This window comes from Pristis pectinata, chromosome 5, assembly GCF_009764475.1.
Source record: "Pristis pectinata isolate sPriPec2 chromosome 5, sPriPec2.1.pri, whole genome shotgun sequence".
NCBI lineage: Eukaryota > Metazoa > Chordata > Chondrichthyes > Rhinopristiformes > Pristidae > Pristis > Pristis pectinata.
Window position 1 is genome coordinate 9355405 of NC_067409.1, and position 22635 is coordinate 9378039.

The 22635-nt window shown below is 38.4% G+C and overlaps 1 protein-coding gene across 2 annotated transcripts in view; it reads left to right on the forward strand.

The window, feature by feature from the left end:
- The window catches only part of LOC127570195 (meiosis-specific coiled-coil domain-containing protein MEIOC-like), a 34910-nt gene extending 26412 nt beyond the window's left edge, over positions 1-8498 (forward strand). The window contains exons 4-5 of one of the 2 annotated variants that reach the window (XR_007956315.1): positions 1340-3076; positions 3997-8498. Coding sequence is in view for 1 of the 2 variants with exons in the window: in XM_052015466.1 (XP_051871426.1) it covers positions 1340-1605 (266 nt within the window). In the remaining variant the exon portion in view is untranslated. Of the gene's footprint in view, positions 1-1339 lie in introns of both variants that reach the window. The other variant, XM_052015466.1, reaches the window with a different exon arrangement.
- Positions 8499-22635: the final 14137 nt, after the last annotated feature.

Below are 22635 nucleotides of genomic sequence, written 5' to 3' on the forward strand. Positions count from 1 at the left end.
CAAGAAGCACTTAAGAAGCTGAAAGCCATTTTATGCTACCATCCTGTGCTCAAAACACCTGACTTTGAAAAGCCATTTTCATTAGCAGTAGATGCCAGTGATGAAGCTGCAGGAGCTGTGTTGTTGCAGAAGGGTGACCTTGATGATATTGACCATCCTGTAGCTTACTTTTCAAAGAAATTTAATGAGCATCAAAAGAATTATTCCACCATAGAGAAAGAATTACTGTCGCTTGTTTTAGCCTTGCAACATTTCAGTGTATATGTTTGCACCGCTCAGAAACCATTGACTGTGTATACAGATCATAACCCATTGGTGTTTCTGAGCCGAGTCAAAAACAAGAACAGAAGGCTGTTAAACTGGAGTTTAATTTTGCAAGAGTTTGATCTCATGATAACTCACATTAAAGGCAAAGATAATGTGATTGCTGATTGTCTTTCCCGATGTTAAATGGGAAACATGTATCTGTACTAATCTGATAGTCTGTAGTTGTGTAACATGATAATTATTAACATTACTAACTGTATGCGCGGTTGAATTTTTCTTGGGAAAAATTTTTTTTTTTAGGTGGGAGGTGTTATGGACTCAGTGAAAGTCCCTTTAAGATAGAGAGTGTGTGTGTATGTGTGTGTGGGGCGTGCTTACGTCAATAGAAGATAAAGGACGTAATGACGTTGTTGAAGAAGAAGTAGGAGAGAGAGAGAGAGAAGGGAGAGAGACACCAGCCTGCTTGTTTTCTCTATCGATGGATGAGAAACAATAACTGTGTTTGCCATAGAAATCCATGTATGGAAGTTGGAAGTAATCCAGTGGAGTTCACTTTGTTGCTGACCTGTAGAAGGTAACAGGTATTTGTATGTGGACGACCACGGTTCGGATGCTTTTCGGGGTGAGGAAGTCACTACCGAGTAAACACTGAAGTGTCGTTTGGGTTCCATCGTGGAACATCTGGATTTCGTATGTACTCTCTCTATGTTTTTCTACATCTACATCTTATCTTCAGACAACGGTGGTTGTTGAAGAAGCCCTTGCTCATGTTTCACCTTATGGCTTGCGGAACTGAACTTTAAGAACCATTCCGGAACTGGGAGTTTTGGACTTTGTCACACACACACACGAAGAGTTTAGTTTGGGGTTAACGTTCGAGGTTTAACATTCTTGAATTCTAACATACTAACATTTTTTTTTACTTTTATTTTACGTATTACCATAAGTAGTGATTAATAAAATAGTTTTTAACACTGAATCATGCTCAGTGTGTTTCTTTTGTTGCTGGTTTGTGACACTTTTAAGTCTCTCTGTCTGTTAAGATATATTTATTGCCTGTTTTGGTTTTCAGATGTTTTGGCCCTGGCAGCTGCCATTAAGGATCTAACCATTTCAACACGAAAGGCTCGCACTGCCCTCTGGTGTGCACTGCAGATGACCTTGCCAAAAATTTCCCTGGGGGCTTTGGTCAAGCATATTGAAATTGAAAAAGCACTAAAGGAGTTGTGTCAAGGAGGTGCTATCAAAAATGAAGATGAAGTGTTCATTGAAGAGAAAAAGATGAAGTCTGAATCGGTTCATACTGGATGTGCATCAATAAAGGGAGAAGTATGCTAAAAACAAAAGTGATGGCTTAAAATGCAGCTCCTGTTGTGAATTGTGTTATGGAATATTTCAAACTGTCGGTGGAGTCTTCAAAGTAGTATTGCTTGCATTGTGTGAATTCTAAGATTAACAGTAAGCCACCAGTTAAATAATTTGGTAATCTGAGTGGTAAAGGGAAAGTTGCAGTCTGAGAAGAGATTGGAAGAGGAATATGGAAATTAATAACTTGGGTTATCAGTGTCTGAGAAAATCTGAAGTATCATTTTTAATAATTTCTGTAAAAAAAAAAGTCACAAAGTTTGTTTGCAGCATTGAGCTATTTCTGCTGCTTTGGGATTTTGGCAGAATTTCTATTTGAAGCTTAGACTTTATTGTACATCATCAGATGATAACCATGCAGTTCAGAAGATTGCACCAAATCTTGTGTGGAAGTGAAGAGGAATTAAATAATGCTTTTTTTTCTTATTTCTGAAATAAGAATTTGAAATTTAGTGAATGAGAAATGAAATACTGAGTTTCTGTGACAATGCAAAGAATATATAGTACTGTTAGTAATTTTATGTATTACCTATTTGGGCTTGGTTTTGTCACAGTTGAGATCTTTAAAAAGAAACCTTTTGTCATTTACACTATTTTCTAAAAGGCAGTATAATTTTTCCTACATTTGGGTTTTTGAATCAATTAATGAATTTTTTTTCATGTTTTACAATTATGTAGTATATTCTTAATTACTGCTTTAGATTATGGAAGAGTTATTGGAAACTGCAAAAAAGACTGATCAGATTTGATAAGTGCCAATGACTGAGACACAAAAGAAAATTAATTGAACTTGAAGAAATAATGTACTAAAATCTGCTGGAAATGCTTAGTTGATATATTCAATGTGGTATCTTCCACTCTAACTGACATTCTGTACATTATTATAGAATAATGTTCTTATTTTTATTTGACATATAGCTTATTCAAATCCTAAATTTAGGCTAGGTTCTGGAACTTCAGGGCATTAGTCCATTTTCCATGGTGTTGTTTCACTTTGCTAAAGAGGAGTGAGGAAGCTTAGATATTTTAAAACAATGGTTTTAAAATAACTGAATACTTGCAATCATTCCTGATTATCTTTAACACTGCTTTCTGAATTGTTGAATAAATCACACTATAATAACATGTAATCCTCAGAACCAAAAACTGGATTACTTGGTAAAAGAGATCTTGCCTATTCAATCAGCTAACAGTATTTACATAACTCATAGTTAAGACATTGCAGCGCTATAGGATATATTTAATAGATCGATTAAATTGTTTGCTCAAAGAAGCTCAGTTATGTGCTTGTGCATCCAAGAACATTTTAATTACTTATGTCAAGTACTTAAAAGTAGTCATCCAGTTTTTAACTTGGTAAGTAAGTTATTCGGTTATCTGGCTCTTTTCAGAGATAAACAAACTGAAGAACCTCTGCATGTGGCTTTAACACAGACATTTAAAGGTGCGTAAGTATTTTTTGTTAGCCTAAGGACTCAGTTCACAAATAGATGCATTAATTTAGATAGGGATGTTATTATGAACATCAATTTTCCAGAATGTATCTAATGATGGTTAACAGCCTGTGAAACCTATGTAGCATTTACAGTTTACTCATGATGAAAAATTCTGCTGGAAGTCTTGGCTTCTCAAAATATGTTTTATGTTTAAGCTTCCTTCGAGTGAATAGTGTGATTACCACACTTTTCAATTCTTCATTAGTCATGGATCATAGACATGGGTGGTCCATTGTGCAATACCAGCCATAAATTGCTGGTAGGCCTTTTAATTAACTGTGGGACCATAACAGTCAAGCCTGATCCTGTGCTTAATCATATGCACATCCAGCAGCAGCCCCTAGATTGCAGCCAGCAGTGACCTATATTTTTATTTTTCCTTGTCATATAAGTAGTACTGGGATTGGTGTTCAACTTTGTACCAGGTATAAAGGCGACCTGTTAAAGAAACTGATGTATTTTAAATTTTCATTTAAACCAATGCTGTTTTTTTTTACCTGGATGAGCGGTTGATAAATACTCCTGAACATTTTTTCAGTGCTTTTGGCTTATGACTATTCTGTGATATCCATTTGAAAACTAGCAAAACTTTTAAAGTGTGCTGTCAAAAATGTGGTTATTCTAGTAATTTAGTTGTAATTGGGTGGGAGAAGTAATGGCATGAGGAGAATCTTTTATTTTCTTCCTACAAATATAGTTTGACCTAATATTTTATATGTCTGAGTGCTTTCTATCATATTTTGATTTTTTTTTGTTATTATTTGGGTCAAGGAGCCCAAGAAGAATTTGTCACTTACTTTTCTAATTTCACAAATTTGATTACACAGTAACAATCTTAATTGACAGCTTTCTCTCCTCAACCATATAGTTTTTATAGTGGACTTCACATTTTGCAACATGTCTCAAGGAATCTGCAGCTGGCCTGGCTTAATCTGCTTGACCTAATGGTACAATTCATTTTCTAAATAATTTAAACTAACTAAAGCACTGTATTGCTGAGAAGAGGGCAGTGAATATTTAAGATCTAAAAATGCAGTGTTGGGGAAAAGAAATATGAATTTTGTTAACTCTACCTCCATTCTTCTAATACTCATTATTCTGCCTGACACCTAACACCTACACTGATGAAAATGTTATTGAGGTTCCAGAAATAGCTCCCAACTTTTGAAAGATTTTACTAGATATTTCCTTGAAAATTGCTGTTGAACAGAAGTCATATTTGCTATTATTATCATGTATAAAAATTAGAAATGGTCACTTCAAATGCAAAGCCCCATAAAAGTCAAAAGTTATGGAAACCTTCTTGATATTATTTTTGACAGGATATGCAGTGAGAAGATTGTTATTTGCACTTTTAGAAAAATTGTAAGTGCATTTATGTACTTGCACTGTTACAAATGGCAGAGGAAACCTTTCATCATTCACCTATCTTTTTTTGCAAATAAATTCTGGTGTCATGATACGTTATACACTTAGGAATAGCAATATGGGACTTGTTTGCAAGTTTTACTTGATAGGGCAGAGAAAAAAAATAAAGTTAAAACAGTCCACAGCAATTTTTACCATCATACAAATTAGGCCTATTTTCAAATAAATCTTTTCTGTTGAATGTTGGTTAAGTGACCAATAGCATATTTCTATTATTCTGTACTAATAATCTAATACACTTAAACTGCCCCAGTTTGGAACCAATGCGCCCCATCTAAAATGATTTTTTTGTTATTCTACTAGATATATAATTTTTATCAAGCTTGGTTGCTAAGGAGGTTGAAAATAGAAAACTGGGTGACAGCTTTCCTTCACTATGTTTTAAAATATCTCTGAAGTGGGAATGTGGGATCTCAGAGCAAAAGCTGTGCTGTTTTGAATAACTTATTCACCAGAATCCTTTTTGTTACTATTTGTGCATAATTAGAATTTGGTCTTGACCAGATGAGGTATTTGTGACACTTATAATCTGCCCTGCTGTGGAGGAATCCATTCAATCTGAAATTTCCCCACAGTGCAAGATTTGTAATGTGGGCACCATCGCTGCTTTTCAGAATCAAAATCCTGAATGAGTGTGAGTGCTACATAACTTGGAGTAATTTTAGTTCGCCTCTTTAACTTGTGCAAAATAACAATGATTAAGAAAGAGAAAGAAATGTTACTCAGGATTAGTTCTTAAATTTACTAACCCTCTGTGGTGGGGAATATAAAAGTAGGACCTATATTTGATCTAGCATGCACTTAATGAAGATAAAATTGCTTTTTGTAATATCAGTTAAAAGATTATACTTTTTAAAGCATTCCATATTTATTTTAATATTGATTCAATTTTAATTTAAATTCAGATTTAGTATCTAATGTACTGTATTAATGGGATTATTCTTGCCAAACCTTCACAATAATCAGATTAACTGTTACTCAGGAAATATATATTTAATATTTAGTTTTTTGGGTTGTATGTGCAAAGTATTTTCCACAAATCTAACTATGTACAGTACTAGGTTACCAAAGCTATTTTTGTTTAACTGATTTATTTCTAGAATTCTGGAAACCATTTTGTGACTATAGAGCTAGTGATATGCTGGTCTTCATACATGGGCTTAGACAATCAAAAGTCTTGCGTCTTAAAGCTTTGTGAATTTAGAGAAGGATTAAGATATTTATACAACTATTAAGATAGGTCAAAAATTCTAATTTTTTTCATCCATATGACACTACACTGTTGTCAATGCTTTTAACAAAATTTACCATGTGATCTTGTTTTTGTAAAATGGTATTATAAAACCAGGTAGTATTCATAGTTGTTTGTATTTGGGAAGATTAGCTCAGGGAGGAATCTCTTTGGGACAATGTTAACTGTCAGAAATTATATTTGAAGGCAAAGTAGTAGCACCTAAGAAACTTATTAGTTTTGCATAAGCATAAAATTATATAAAAAAGGCAGCATTGATATTCTTTGGTTTTAATTCTATGACCGAGGTCTGACCATAGCAACCAGTAAACAATTAAATTGTTCAAGAAGCAAGTCTTGAATTTCTTCCTATAGGCAACTAGATATTATAATTTCATTTAACATTTTTAAAAGTTTTCTATACACAATACATTTTTCTAGAACTTTAAGCTTCATTTCCTAGGCAGTAAATATATGTAAAACTGTTGATCTTTGATTTTATTTCTCAAATATACATCTAATTAAACCAGATGGAATCATTTCAAATCATAAATATATTTCAGATGTTTATATACATGCAGATCATGGCTTATGCTAAGCTTTCTTTCATGAGTTGTGCAGTATAGAGAGATTTAGATCTATTTGTGAGTAGATCAGGTGTAACAGGTTATAAAGACACATGATTTGTTGATGACTTTATATCAACACAAATCAATCAATGAAAGTAAATTATAGAGTCATGGATTATGGTTAACAGATAATGTCTCCAAGTGCTCATCCAGCTACTTTTAAATGTGATGAGGATTTCTTCCTCCACCACTATTTCAGGGAGTGAAAACCAGACCCCTAAAATTCACTGGTGAAGAAGGTTTCCACAGCCTCCCTATAATCCTTCAAATCTAGGTGTTGCCTTTTCTGTAAAGAAAATAGGTCCACGTTTTTTCTTGCTTTTTCTTCCTTATAACTTTATATGTGTCAATTAAATCTCCCTTAGTCTCTTCCAAAGGAAATATCTCTGACCTAGTCAGTCTCCAGAGTGATTAACCTCTAGCCCTGGGTGCTTCCTCTGCACTCTCTCTAGTGTTATCACGTACTTCTGAAAGTGTGGTGACCAGCACTACATGCAGTACTCTGTATATAGACTGGAGTTTATACAGTTCCAGCATAATACTCCTCATCTTACATTCTATGCTTTGATAAATGAAATTACTAAACATGCTGCCTTAAGCAATTTTGTTTACCTGATTTGCTGCTTCTGGTGATCTGTGAGCATGCACCACAAGTCTTAGAATCTGCCATTTATTATATCTACCGCCGATGTTTGCTCTATCCAAATATATTATTTCATGCTTCTCTGGATTGAATTCCATTTACTACCTAATCAGTTCATTGATATCTTCCTGTTGCAAAGAACTTTCTTGCTGTGTTCATCAACATGGTTTTAATCAATGCCCCTATATTAAAATTCAAGTCCTTTTAATTGTACTTCCTTTTCATCTTTTTCTGATTAATCCTGATTGATATGTTGAACATTGTTAACCCTTTCTAAAACCGAGATGTGGCATCCTCCTCATACCTCCCCGTAAAGACGGTTTGTTCAAAAATAATAGTAATTGCACTTTAAAAGTAATTCATTGAATATAGTGTTTTGGGATGGCCTAAAGTTTTGAAAGAATATATTACATATAAATCAATACAAAATTCTTTTTTTTACATTCAGGGTTATGTAAAACTCCACTAAGAAATTGAGTATTGACATTGATTTTATTTTTGACAAAGGAAAATGTAGTTTAATAAATTCAGTTAATAATTTAGAAAATTAAAGGAAGGTAGTGCATGTTCTGAAGCTTTCCTTCCATCAAATATAATCTAATTCATTTGTATCATTCACAAATAACTATATAAATTCTAACTGGAAGGTGATTATAGTGTGCACATTTTGATTTTGGTTAAATCTAATAAAATAATTGTTTATACACTGAACCCTCATCTTAAGTGTGGCTGTATGGCATTGGCCATGCAGAAAATAATTGCTACAATAATTCAAATTTCCGATGTATAAAAAAAAGTTCACTATAGGTTTTATTTATATCATCAGTCTTGGAGGGTTTTTTCATTTTATTACATTCATTATCTCCAGCTATTGGAATTTCCAATGTTCTCTTGCTAACCTACAGGTTTTTGTGTAAAACTGAGAATTTTCTGCCAAATCCTCAATGAAAATTTTTTATTGCATTAATATTGTAAAGACTACATTCATAATTTACCCATTTACTAACAAATAAGTATCAATTTATTTTTCATATTGCACCAGTTTTATTTGAATGTAACCATTAGGATTATTTAGAAAAAGCATTTCTATTTTCAAAATTTAGAGATCACAAATTCAATTTTTGGAAACATTTCTAGGAATATATTCATTACTTGCAAACAAGCGAATATATTTACCATACTGGTTAATCTGATCCACACATGAAATTGCACAATAATTTTGAAAAGAATTTCAAAATCTACAGAAATCATTGCTGCCTTTAATAATCTAGAATACAACATGCCTTTGTATAATAGGTTTACAGTTCTCATTTTTGGTATAAATTTTATGGGAATAGTTTGCTACAGATTTTAATGAAGCATTAAAGCCGCACAGAAGTATTTAAATGTGCGACGACATGACTTATGTAACGAAGGGAATAAAAGATGATTTGCTCGAACATTTTTGAAAATCTTAGATTTTGTTTACACAAATTTATTTTTGTAGCCATTTGGATTGTGCTCTATTAATGAATGTATTGGGCATTGTAGATCATTTTTTCAGTTATCTCTATCTGTTAATTTGTATTCATGGAGTGTGTAATTCTAAATAATTTTGTGCATTTTAAATATGGTAATGTGCCTTTTACTGATTATATACTGATTATATTGTTAAAACCTTGGATTCAGCAGCTTTATAAGTACTCATTACTGATCGATAAATATTGTTATTTTCTGCCAGCTATATACAGAAAATCATAGTTATATACTGTATGATAATGCATAGCTAGCAGTGTAGCATGTTCATTTTCTTTAATGTATTTGTATCAGTCTAGTTAAAGTAAAAGGCATGAGGCACTGTTGCTTAGTGGTACTGTTGTGAAATCAATCAACATTCATTGATTGGTATATAATGGCATGGAATGTAATTTATGCAATAATCTACAAATTGTATTCTCATCCAATGAAGAGTTTATTGTTCATGATATCATTATGTTCTAACTTGGATCATTGTGAAACTTGCTAACAAATTAATAGCTTTTAGGTGCTGGAAAGTCGAGAGGCACTTATACCTTTACATTTCTTAGTCAGAACTGTGAACTTAATTTAATGATGAGAGATTAGCCCTCAACACCTTTGACCCAAAGTTGAAAACTTAAAGCATTTGTGGTACTTGTGTATTTTCCAGATTTTTTTTTAATGTACTATGTTTAATCATGTTTTTTGCCTTGATCACCAACATTAGATTTAAATATCCAGGAAATTTATTTGTTTAAGCTAAATGTTAGATGTTTGCCTCAAATAACATACATGTTATACATATATAGGGGAACAATTATCATAATTTTTTAGTTTTGCATAAACAGAGGGGAACAATTTTCATAAAATAATTTAAGCTTTGGATAGTCTTTTTCACTGCACTTTCCTTGGGTGATATTGTCTTTAGCCAATGGAACAAATCATTTTTTTAAAGAACATTTTTATTTAAACTGTGTGTTTAGCCAGGGACAACTGGAAATGAGCGTGTTTCTAAATCACTGGATTCTGGAATACCTTTATGGATTTTATATAATAGAAATTTCTTTGTTTTCTTAAGATAGGAGCTTACAGAGAAATTTAAGTCCAGTGTGCAATTGCAGACTTCTCCTATGAGAGTAAAGTGTTGGAAAAATAGTTCAAGATATTATTTACTGTGACTGACAATGTTCTCCAGAATATTGTCACTGTTTACTGCATATAATAGAGTAAAATATACATTGATACTGTATAATTAGTATGGGAAAAGATAATATTTTTGACCTGGTTTAGAATCATGTAGTTGGGTTACTCTTTGGTGGCACTGCACAAATGTACAAGGTGTGCTCTGCACTGTTTCAGTCATTACTTATTTCACAAGGACAAAGCCTTCATCACAAACTTTCACAGGAGAAGTCAGCAGTACACATTGTGTAGACCAGTAATAAAGTTCTGTTAATGAATGCTGTTTAATAACTGTCCCGTCTTTGTGAATCACTTAAAAATATGTTCTTTTGTTACAAATGTTTCCGAATTCAGTCTTGCTAACAATCAAATTATTGTTAATTGCAGTCAGCCGTGGCTTTCGAGTGCTGAATTATTTTAAAGTTACAGTTTATATTTAACTAGAGCGTGTAGCAGCTTTGGAGCTCTGTTTATAAACAAAAGGTTGAAAATTAGCACATTACTGGAAAGAAATAAAAATTTGAAATAGTTTGATGTTAACCTTTTTGATTGTGTTTTTATTCTTTGGCATTAAACTGTTTCCTGAAAATGCAAAGTATAAGCCATTGTTGTTTAAAAGGGATTGGACAGTGGTGCAACAAGCTGCTGCCTCACAGTGTCAGAGACCTGGGTTCAATCCTGTCATTGGATGGCGTCTTGGTGGAATTGGCATGTTCTCCCTGTGACTGTGCAAGTTTCCCCGAGGTACTTTGGTTTTCACCTACTGTACATCCCAAAGGCGTATGGATTGGTGGGTTAATTGGCCACTATAAATTGCCCTGAATGCAAATGATTAGTGAGTGGTAGAATTGGAGGGAAGTTGATGAGAACATAGGGAGAATTTTATGGGTGGTTGATGGTTGATGCAAACTTGGGCTGAAGGGACTGTTTCTGTGCTGTATCACTCTATGACTCTAAAATGTTACATTTTTGAACGTATATTTTATCCCTAGGATCACTACATGGGTCCTCTTCATTCTCGTTTTGGCAAATTTACATAAGGGCTTTTTACTAGGGAGCTGGGATCATTGCTTGGAGTTCTGGTTCCTATTTATAACACAGAGATGTATGTCTTGAAGGCAGGTTCAAATTATTTCAGCCAGTTTCCACTAACTAATGTTTTCTAACAAACATTAGGTCACAATATCTAACTGATGAATTCCTGATGGCTCTCCTCTACCAAATGTATTCTTCATTATGCTTGTCACATTGGCACAAGCAAGAGCACATGTGACTGGCTCTTGCATTTGCCAATTTATCAGCAGCGTTAACTATGAAAACATGAGCTTGTCTGCAGATCACCAATGTTCTTCTAGGAAGAAAATCTAGCTTTCTTAAGTTTGGCCTATATATGACTCCAGACAACAAAATGGGTGACTTTTAACTGTCTCTTCAGTTCAGGGGCAATTGGGAATGGACAATGGGGAGACACAAGAGATTCTGCAGATGCTGGAATCTAGAGCAACACACAGAAAATGCTGGAGGAACTCAGCAGGTCAGGCTGCAAGTATGGAGGGAAATAAACAGTCGAGGTTTTGGGTCAAGACCCTTCATCAGGACTGGAAAGGAAGAGGGCAGAAGCCAGAATAAGAAGGTTGGGAGGGGGGATGAAAGGTGATAGGTAGAAGAGGCAAAGGGCTGAAAAAGGAGGAATCTGGTAGGAGAGGACAGTAGACCGTGGAATAAAGGGAAGGAGGCAGGGAATAGATGGGCAGGGGAGGGAAAAGAGTGAGGGGGCCACAGGAAAACAAAGATGGGTAAAAAAGGGGAGGAAAGAGGGGAAGAGTTACCAAAGTTAGATCAATGTTGAGGCCATCAGGTTGGAGACTACCAAGGCGGAATATGAGGTGTTGTTCCTCCAACCTGCATTTGGCCTCAACTTGGCGGAAGAGGAGGCCGTGAATAGACATGTCAGCATAGGAGTGGAATGTGGAATTGAAGTGGCTGGCCACTGGGAGATCATTGCATTTGCAGAAGACAGAGCGAAGGTGCTTAATAAAGCGGTCAATCTGCATCGAGTCTCACCGATGTAGAGGAGGCCGCACTGGATGCAATAAATGACCCCTTCGGATTCACAGGTGAAGCTGTGCCTCACCTGGAAGGATTGTCTAGGGCCCTGAATGGTGGTGAGGAAGGAGGTGTAGGGACAGGTGTAGCACTTTGTATGGTTGCAGGGATAAGTGCAGGGAAGGACAAGTGGACAAGGAAGTCACAGAGAGAGCAATCCCTGCAGAAAGCGAAGGGGTGGGGGTAGGGGAAAATGTGCCTGGTGGTGGAATCCCATTGGAGGTGGTGGAAGTTGCGGAGAATGATGTGTTGGATGTTGAGGCTCGTGGGGTGGTAAGTGAGGACAAGGGGAACCCTGTCCCTGTTATGTCAGGGTGGGGGGGGGGGGAATGGGGTGAGGGCAGATGTACTGGAAATGGAGGAGATGCGGGTGAGGGCAGCGTTGACGGTGATGGAAGGGAAACCCCATTTACTGAAAATAAAGGACATCACTGATGTCCTGGAATGGAAAGCCTCATCATTGGCAACAGATGTGGTGGAAGCAGAGGAACTGGGAGAAGGGGATAGCATCCTTATAAGTGACAGAGTGGGAAGAGGTGTAGTCAAGGTAACTGGGAGTCAGTGGGTTTGTAAAACGTGTCTGTAGTTATTCTATCTCTGGAGATGGAGGCAGAGATCTAGAAAGGGGAGAGAGGTGTTAGAGATGGACCAAGTAAATCTGAGGGCAGGGTGGAAATTGGAAGCAAATTTGATAAAATTGACGAGCTCAGCATGGGTGCAGGAAGCAGCACCAATGCAATGGTCAATGTAGCAGAAAAGGAGTTGGGGAGCGTTACTGGTGTAGGCTTGTAACATGGACTGTTCCACGTAGCCAATGAAAAGACAGGGGCCCATGTGAGTGCCATGGCTACATCTTTGGTTTGGAGAAAGTGGGAGAAGCCAAAAGAGAAGTTGTTAAGGGTGAGTACCAGTTCTGTCAGACGGAGGAGGGTGGCAGTGGAGGGAAACTGGTTGGGTCTGTTGTCGAGAAAGAAGCAGAGAGCCTTAAGTGAAAATGAGGTGGTCAGGGCTATGGAACCGAAAGTTGTTGGTGATGGAGGATATGCGAAGTGTCATGGACGTAGGTGGGAAGGGATTGGACCAAGGGGGCAATATGGAGTCAAGATATGAGGACACAAGTTCAGTGGGGCAGAAGCAGGCAGAAACAATGGGCCTACCGGGGCAGTTAGGTTTGCAGATCTTGGGTAGGAGGTAGAAATGGACAGTGCAGGGTAGGGGAACTATGATGTTGGAAGCATTAGAGAGGAAATCTCTGGAGATGATGAGGTCAGTGATAGTGTGGGAAACAATGGCCTCGGTGGGGTCCTGGTTGAGGGATAAGTAAGAGGAGGTGTCCAAGAGTTGATATTTGGCCTCGGCAAGGTAAAGGTCAGTCCACCAGACTACAACAGCACCACTATTGTCTGCAGGTTTGATAGTAAGATTAGGATTAGTATGGAGAGAGTGGAGGGCAGTGCGTTCAGAGGGGCTGAGATCAGAATCGGTAACGGGAGTGGTGAAGTTGAGATGGTTAATGTCCCGTCAGCAGTTAGAGATGAAGAGATCCAGAGTGGGCAGAAGGCCAGGATGAGGTTTCCAAGAGGAAGAGGGCTTAAGGCAGGAGAAAGGATCATCAGTGGGGGTTGGGGAATCCTTGCCAAAGAAGTAGGCCCGGAAATGGAAGCTGTGGAAGAAGAGCTTGGCGTCACGGCGGGCACAGAACTTGTTGAGGTGCAGGCACAGGGGGACTCACCGATGTAGAGGAGGCCACACCAGATGCAATAAATGACCCCCTTGGATTCACAGGTGAAGCTGTGCCTCACCTGGAAGGATTGTCTAGGGCCCTGAATGGTGGTGAGAAAGGAGGTGTAGGGACAGGTGTAGTACTTTGTACGGTTGCAGGGATAAGTGCAGAGAAGGTCTTCAATGGGGAAGCAAACTCGTCACCAAACTCCAAGACCTAGGACTCAACACCTCCCTCTGTAAATGGATCCTTGACTTTCTGACCAACAGACTGCAATCAGTGAGGATAGGCAGCAGTACCTCCAGCATGATTATTCTCAACACTGGTGCCCCACAAGGCTGCATCCTCAGCCCTCTACTCTACTCATGACTGTGTGGCCAGATTCTGCCCTAACTCTATCTACAAGTTTGCAGATGATACCACAATTGTAGGCCATATCTCAAACAATGATAAGTCAGAGTACAGCAAGGAGATAAAGAGCTTAGTGGCATGGTGTCATGACAACAAACTTTCCCTCTATGTCAACAAAACTAAAGAGCTGGTCATTGACTTCAGGAAAGGGGGCGGTGTACATGCACCTGTCTACATCAATGGTGTTGAGGTCGAGAGGGTTGAGAGCTTCAAGTTCCTAGGAGTGAACATCACCAATAGCCTGTCCTGGTCAAATCATGTAGATGCCATGGCCAAGAAAGCTCACCAGCGCCTCTACTCCCTCAGGAGGCAAAAGAAATTCGGTATGTTCCCTCTGACACTCACCAACTTTTATTGAAGCACCACAGAAAGCATCCTGTCTGGATGCATCACGGCTTGGTATGGCAACTGCTCTGCCCAGGACTGCAAGAAACTGCAGAGAGTTGTGGACACAGCCCAGCACATCAGGGAAACCAGCCTCCCCTACATGGACTCTCACTGCCTTGGCGAAGCAGCCAGCATAATCAAAGACCCCACCCACCCGGGTCATTCTCTCTTCTCTCCTCTTCCATCAGGTAGAAGATACAGGAGCCTGAGGGCATGTACCACCAGGCTTAAGGACAGCTTCTATCCCACTGTGATAAGACTATTGAACGGTTCCCTTATACGATGAGATGGACTCCGACCTCACGATCTACCTTGTTGTGACCTTGCACTTTATTACACTGCACTTTCTCTGTAGCTGTGAGACTTTACTCTGTACTGTTATTGTTTATACCTGTACTGCCTCAATGGACTCTGTACTAACTTGATGTAACTGAACTGTGTAATGAATTGAGCTGTACAATCGGTATGCAAGACAAGTCTTTCACTGTACCTCGGTACGTGACAATAATAAACCAATACCAATACCATTCTGACTGGTTGCATCACCACCTGGTATGGAGGCTCCAATGTGTAGGATCGAAAGAGGCTGCAGAGGGTTGTAGACTCAGCCAGCTCCATCACAGGCACAACTCTCCCCAACATCAAGGACATCTTCAAGAGGTGGTGCCTCAAGAAGGCGGCATCCATCATTAAGGACCCTCACCATCCAGGACATGTTCTCTTCTCGTTACTACCATCAGGGAGGAGGTACAGGAGCCTGAAGACCCACACTCAACATCTCAGGAGCAGCTTCTTCTCCTCTGCCATCAGATTTCTGAATGGTCCATGAACACTACCTCATTATTCCTCTTTTCCACTATTTATTTATTTTTGTAACTTATAGTAATTTTTATGTCTTTATTTATGTCTAACTTATAGTAATTTTTGCAATGTACTGCTGCCGCAAAAGAACAAATCTCATGATATATGTCGGTGATAATAAGCCTGACTCTGATTCTGGCATGACATCTGCCAATAAAGGCAAGAATGTTATATATTTTAATACCTTTTCTATCTGTCAAGTTGTCAAAAGTAGACAGTTCTGTTGGACATCAACTTCAGCAATTTAGTTCTTTACAATGATGCTAAGAAAGAGCAAAGCATCCTTTGATGACAGAGGAGTCCCAAGATAAATTAAAGTTTTGAGCTATAATGCAATATTAAATAGTTTTTGTGCTTCAGATATTGTCGTGGCTATCCCTCGAGGTCGAGGATGATGATCTTCGTTCCGTTGATCTGTCTATGGGCTCTCAAGTGACTTATGAGTCCAATTTTGACTCTGAAAGTTCTTCCGCATTCAGGACAGGTAGTTCCAGATGGCAGATCGGGCTTTGGTTGTTGCTGCCTCTCTTTCCATTTTCTTCTCTTTTCTTCTAATTCTGCACACCTGTTGGCTTCGAAAGTTGCTGTTCCTTCTCGTATGATGGTTTGCAAGAGTTTCCTGTCCTTGGCATTAGTTTCCCAATTGTTGATGTTGATGTTACATTTCTTCATATTGGCTTTTAAGACATCTCTGAATCTCTTCTGTTGTCCACCTCTTTTATGTTTGCCTACTTTAAGCTGGGAGTAGAAGATTTGTTTCGGCAGATGTTCGTCTTTCATCCGAACAACATGACTGCTCCATCTTAGTTGGTTCTTGATAACGTAGGCTTCAATGCTTGTTGTTTTTGCTTCATTTAGCACGCTGATAGTTAAGATGTTTTGAAGACAGTGTTGATGGAACTTTTCAAGTGCCTTCAGATGTCGTCGGTATGTTGTCCAGGTTTCTGATACATACAGGAGCGTCGGGATCACCACTGCTTTATACACTAACATTTTAGTGTCTGTTTGGATGTCATGATCATGAAAGACTCTTGTTCGGAGACATCCAAAAGCTGTTCCAGTGCATTTAAGACAATGTTGGATCTCATCATTAAGGTTGACATTGGAGGAGAGGTGACTTCCAAGATATGGAAAGTTGTCCATGTTTTCCAGGGTTGTTTCACCAAGTTGAATTGACGGTTCTGTCCGATTTGTCTCAGTTGGTGACGGTTGGTAGATGATCTGAGTCATCTTGGAATTGATGGTAAGTCCAAGTTTCATGTACACATGGTTGAAGACAGTCAGAATCTGTTGTAGGTGGTTTTCTGAGAGAGCTGGAACACTGTTGTCATCTGCATATTGGAACTTGATGAGGGAACTTGTGGTTGTCTTGTTTTTGGACTTGAGATGGGCAAGATTGAAAAGTCTGCCATCTGTTCTGTAGACAATTTCGATTCCTGGGGGTAGATCGTCCTTGATGATGTGGATGATTGTCACAATGAAGATGGTGAACAAAGCTGGGGCAATCACGCATCTGTTTTACTCCTGATTTGACTTGAAAAGTCTCACAGTTACTGTTGCTGACCATGACTGTGGCAAGCATGCCGTCGTGGAGGAGTCTCAGGATTCAAATGTACTTCTCAGGGCATCCACAGGTGGATAGGACATCCCATAGGAGTTCTCTTGATACCGAGTCAAAGGCTTTGGTGAGGTTGATGAATGCCATGTACAAAGGTTGAAGTTGTTCACGACATTTTTCTTGCAGTTGTCGCATTGTGAAGATCATGTCGATTGCTCCGCGTGATGGTCTAAAACCAGCTTGTGTCTCCAGAAGGATCTTCTCGGCTAAAGGCTTGAGCCAGTTGTTTATGATGCAGGTGAGGATCTTTCCTGCTGTTGCTAACAGGGAAATTCCACGATAGTGTCACGAACCAGCAACAAAAGAAACACACTGAGCATGATTCAGTGTTAAAAACTATTTTATTAATCACTACTATTGATAATACGTAAAATAAAAGTAAAAATGTTAGTATGTTAGAATCCAAGAATGTTAAACCTCGAACGTTAACCCCAAAACTAAACTCGTCGTGTGTGTGTGTGACAAAGTCCAAAACTCCCAGTTCCTGAATGGTTCTTAAAGTTCAGTTCCGCAAGCCATAAGGTGAAACATGAGCAAGGGCTTCTTCAACAACCACCGTTGTCTGAAGATAAGATGTAGATGTAGAAAAACATAGAGAGAGTACATACGAAATCCAAATGTTCCACGATGGAACCCAAACGACACTTCAGTGTTTACTCGGTAGTGACTTCCTCACCCCGAAAAGCATCCGAACCGTGGTCGTCCACATACAAATACCTGTTTCCTTCTACAGGTCAGCAACAAAGTGAACTCCACCGGATTACTTCCAACTTTTCCATACATGGATTTCAGTGGTAAACACAGTTATTGTTTCTCATCCATCGATAGAGAAAACAAGCAGGCTGGTGTCTCTCTCCCTTCTCTCTCTCTCTTTCTTCTTCTAACTTCTTCAACAACGTCATTACGTCCTTTATCTTCTATTGACGTAAGCACGCCCCACACACACATACACACACACTCTCTATCTTAAAGGGACTTTCACTGAGTCCATAACACCTCCCACCTAAAAAAAAATTTTCCCAAGAAAATTTTAACCGCGCATACAGTTAGTAATGTTAATAATTATCATGCTACACAACTACAGACTATCAGATTAGTACAGATACATGTTTCCCATTTAACATCGGGAAAGACAATCAGCAATCACATTATCTTTGCCTTTAATGTGAGTTATCATGAGATCAAACTCTTGCAAAATTAAACTCCAGTTTAACAGCCTTCTGTTCTTGTTTTTGACTCGGCTCAGAAACACCAATGGGTTATGATCTGTATACACAGTCAATGGTTTCTGAGCGGTGCAAACATATACACTGAAATGTTGCAAGGCTAAAACAAGCGACAGTAATTCTTTCTCTATGGTGGAATAATTCTTTTGATGCTCATTAAATTTCTTTGAAAAGTAAGCTACAGGATGGTCAATATCATCAAGGTCACCCTTCTGCAACAACACAACTCCTGCAGCTTCATCACTGGCATCTACTGCTAATGAAAATGGCTTTTCAAAGTCAGGTGTTCTGAGCACAGGATGGTAGCATAAAATGGCTTTCAGCTTCTTAAATGCTTCTTGACAAGAATCTGTCCAAACAAACTTTACTCCCTTCTTCAGAAGATTAGTTAGGGGAAGAGCAATATCAGCAAAATTTTTACAAAATTTTCGATAATATCCAACCATTCCCAAAAATCTTCTAACAGTCCTCGTACCTGTGGGAATAGGGAACTCAGATATTGCTTGAACTTTTGCCTGAACAGGAGCTTGCTTGCCTTGACCTACAACATAACCAAGATACGTCACAGTGGCATGGCCAAATTCACTTTTAGCCAAGTTAACTGTAAGGTTAGCCTTGGAAAGTCTTTCAAACAACCTTTCTAACGCAGAGATGTGATCTTCCCAAGTATCATTCCCAGTCACTAAGTCGTCAATGTAGGCATCTGTATGTTTTAACCCATGAATCACTGAATTAATCATTCTTTGAAATGTTGCCGGAGCATTTTTCATTCCAAATGGCAAAACATTGTATTCATACAATCCAGAAGGGGTTACAAAGGCTGAAATTTCCCTTCCTCTTTCTGTTAATGGAACACACCAGTACCCTTTTAATAGGTCAATCTTTGTAAGAAATTTTGCCTTTCCCACTCTGTCTATGCAATCATCCACTCTAGGAATAGGGTAAGCATCTGACTTTGTTACAGCATTCACTTTCCTGTAATCTGTGCAAAATCTAACAGTTCCATCAGGTTTAGGTACAATAACACAGGGCGAACTCCAATTTGAAGTAGAATGTCTAATAATATCATTTTCCAACATGTATTTTATTTCCTGATCAACAAGTTTACTTTTTTCCACATTCATTCGATATGGGTGTTGTTTGATTGGTTTTGCATCCCCAACATCAACATCATGGGTAATTATCGATGTTCTGTTTGGAACATCTGGGAACAGATTTTTAAATTTTAAAATTAATTCTCTCATCTGTTGTTTTTGTGAAACTTGTAAATGGTCCAACTTCGTTTCAAGGTTCTCCAGGATATTTTGGTTTTTTAGTTTCGATGGAACAATATTTGGTCTAAATTGGCCTTCCTCAACATCAACATCAGGCATTCTAGAAACAACCTTTTCACCATCCACCAAGGCCACAACTGAATCCCTCTCATAATAAGGTTTTAGCATGTTTACATGACAGAGTTGTGTTTTCTTGCGTCTATCTGGTGTTTTGATTATATATGTTAGATCAGTCACTCGAGATTCAATAACATAGGGTCCAGAAAAACGAGCTTGCAAGGGATTATTTTGGCTAGGGAAAAATACCAACACCTTTTGCCCCACTGCAAATGTCCTAGGCCGAGCACGTCTATCAAAATATGTCTTCATTCTTATCTGGCTTGTTTTCAGATTCTCTCTCGCTAGCTGGCAGACTCTCTCCAACCGAGTTTTAAGTTTTTGGACATAGTCCAACAGACTCAAGTGAACTTCCTCATTAACCCATTGCTCTCTTAACAACTCCAAAGGTCCTCTCACCCTATGTCCAAATACAAGCTCAAACGGACTAAATCCTATTGACTCCTGGATCGATTCTCTAACGGCAAACAAAAGTAAATGGATACCTTCGTCCCAATCCTTGGTGTTTTCAAAGCAATAAGTCTTCAGCATATTTTTGAGAGTAGAATGAAATCTCTCCAGAGCTCCTTGAGATTCTGGGTGATATGCAGATGATACAATCTGCTTTGCTCCCAGCTCATAGACTATTTGTTGAAAAATTTTTGACATAAAATTACTACCTTGATCAGATTGGATTTCTTTTGGCAAACCAAACAAGGTAAAAAATTTTACAAGAGCCTTTGACACCGTCTTGGCCTTAATATTTCTAAGGGGTATTGCCTCTGGAAATCTAGAAGTGGCACACATGATGGTTAACAAATACTGATTTCCAGTCTTAGACTTTGGTAAGGGGCCAACACAGTCCACAATCACCTTCGAAAAGGGTTCACCAAAAGCAGGAATTGGTTTCAAAGGAGCCACAGGGGGTTTTTGATTTGGTTTACCTACCATCTGACATGTGTGGCAGGTTCGACAAAACATCACCACATCTTTTCTCAAACCAGGCCAATAGAATTGTTTCAAGATCTTCCCTACAGTTTTATTCACACCAAAATGACCACCCAAAGGCATACTATGGGCCAGGTTTAAAATCTCATCCCTATAAACTTTTGGAACAACAACCTGATGAATAACTTCCCATTCCTCAGTAACAGGAACATGAGGAGGTCTCCATTTCCTCATTAACACTCCATTTTTGACATAGTATCCAATTGGCACTTTTTCAATCTCCTCACATGAGAGTGCTTTTTCTTTCAATTCTGTCAACTCAGGGTCCTTTGTCTGTTCCACCATAAAATCCTTCCTCGACAAAGACAAATCTTTAAATTCAGGCTCACTGTAAGGATGTTGATCCTCCAGTGAAGACAGAAAAGTCTCAGATAAGGCATCAAAATTTTCTTCCTGTTTAGGACTGTCACAAGGAACCACATCAGACTGCATCGGACTGTCTGTCTTGGCTAATTCTCTAGCTCTAGCTCGAGTCACTGCACATGATGGGTAAACATCTGAATCATCCTCAGACTCATCAATCCTTGGTTTGGTTGTTAACCGTACCACAGGATCACTTTCTCCATTTGCAAGGTCATTTCCCAATAACAAAGAAACTCCTTCCACTGGCAAACTAGGTCTTATCCCTATCTCAACTGGTCCTTCTACGAACTTTGACTTTAAAATCACCCTGTGAAAAGGGACAGACATGGTCTCACCTGTAACGCCTCGTACTAGATTTACTTCACCAGTGTCACTTTCTTCACCAAAATTTAAAACACTGTCCAGCAAGAGAGATTGACTAGCCCCAGTATCTCTAAGAATTTTCACTGGCACCTGGGGTGACTCATCATTCAGTGAAACAAAACCCTCTGATACATACGAACGGAATTCTTTTCTCACCTCCTCCAACTTTTCCGCTTTTCCCTCTTGCAAGGACTGATCTTTAACAGCATCTCCTGAACCTTTTTGATTTTTAATTGCCTGAAAACAAGCATTGGGCCCAGCTTCCTTCTTTTTCTTCAAAAGGGCACAATTAGATATCACGTGGCCAGGTTTCCTACAGTAATAACAAGTACGCTCAACAGGTTTCTCCAGCCCTGGCTTCTTTTCATCCTTTCCTTTTTGATTACCTCCTAATTTAATCTCTGGTTTCCCTGGATTGTCTTTGTAACTCTTTTGAAAGGTTTTAGGTTGTCCCCATTTGGATTTATGGGTTAAAGCATAATCATCTGCCAACCTAGCAGTTTCTTGTAAAGTTTCCACTGCCTTTTCATTTAAATATGTTGTTAATTCAGCTGGAACACATCTTTTAAAGTCTTCCACCAGTATCAATTCTGTCAATTTATCATAATCCCCATCTACATTTTTAGCCAGGCACCATCGTTCAAAACATATTCTCTTTCCATTGGCAAATTCCATATAAGTCTGATCTGCAGATTTCCTCAAGTCTCTGAATTTTTGTCTATAAGCCTCAGGGACCAATTCATAGGCCTTCAAAATAGCTTGTTTTACCTTGGTATAATCAGCTGCATCCTCAACAGACAAAGCAGAATAAGCTTTTTGAGCTTTACCTTTAATCACACTCTGTACCATAAGAGCCCATCCTTTCCTTGGCCAGTTTGAACTCACAGCAACCTTTTCAAAATGTTGGAAATACTGATCAACCTGATCTTCTTCAAACGGAGGGACTAATCGAACCTCCCTGCTGGCTGAAAAACCATCATCAGAATCAGATTCCGAACTCCTACGCTTCATTTGTAACTCATGCTGCCTCTTTTTCTCCTTCTCCTCACTATCCAGCTCCATCCTCTTCAATTCCATCTGCTTCATTGCTAGATCAGCCTCTATCTTCATCTGAGTTAGCTTTTGTTCAGCCTCTAATCTCTTTTCCTCTCGTTCAGCTTCTATCTTTAACTGGGTTTGCTCTCGTTCAGCCTCTATCTTTAACTGGGTTTGCTCTCGTTCAGCTTCTATCTTTAACTGGGTTTGCTCTCGTTCGGCCTCTAATCTCTTTTGTTCTCGTTCAGCTTCTAATTTATTTTGTTTTCGTTCAGCCTCTATCTTTGCCAGCTGCACCTGTGCCTCAGAAATTGCTATTTCACTGCCAGGAAACTGTTTTAACACTTCCTTCTCAAACACCTTCTTTTCCACATAATGGCCAGCTATCAGTCTCTGAATATCTGCCTTTCTCATAGACTGCTTTAC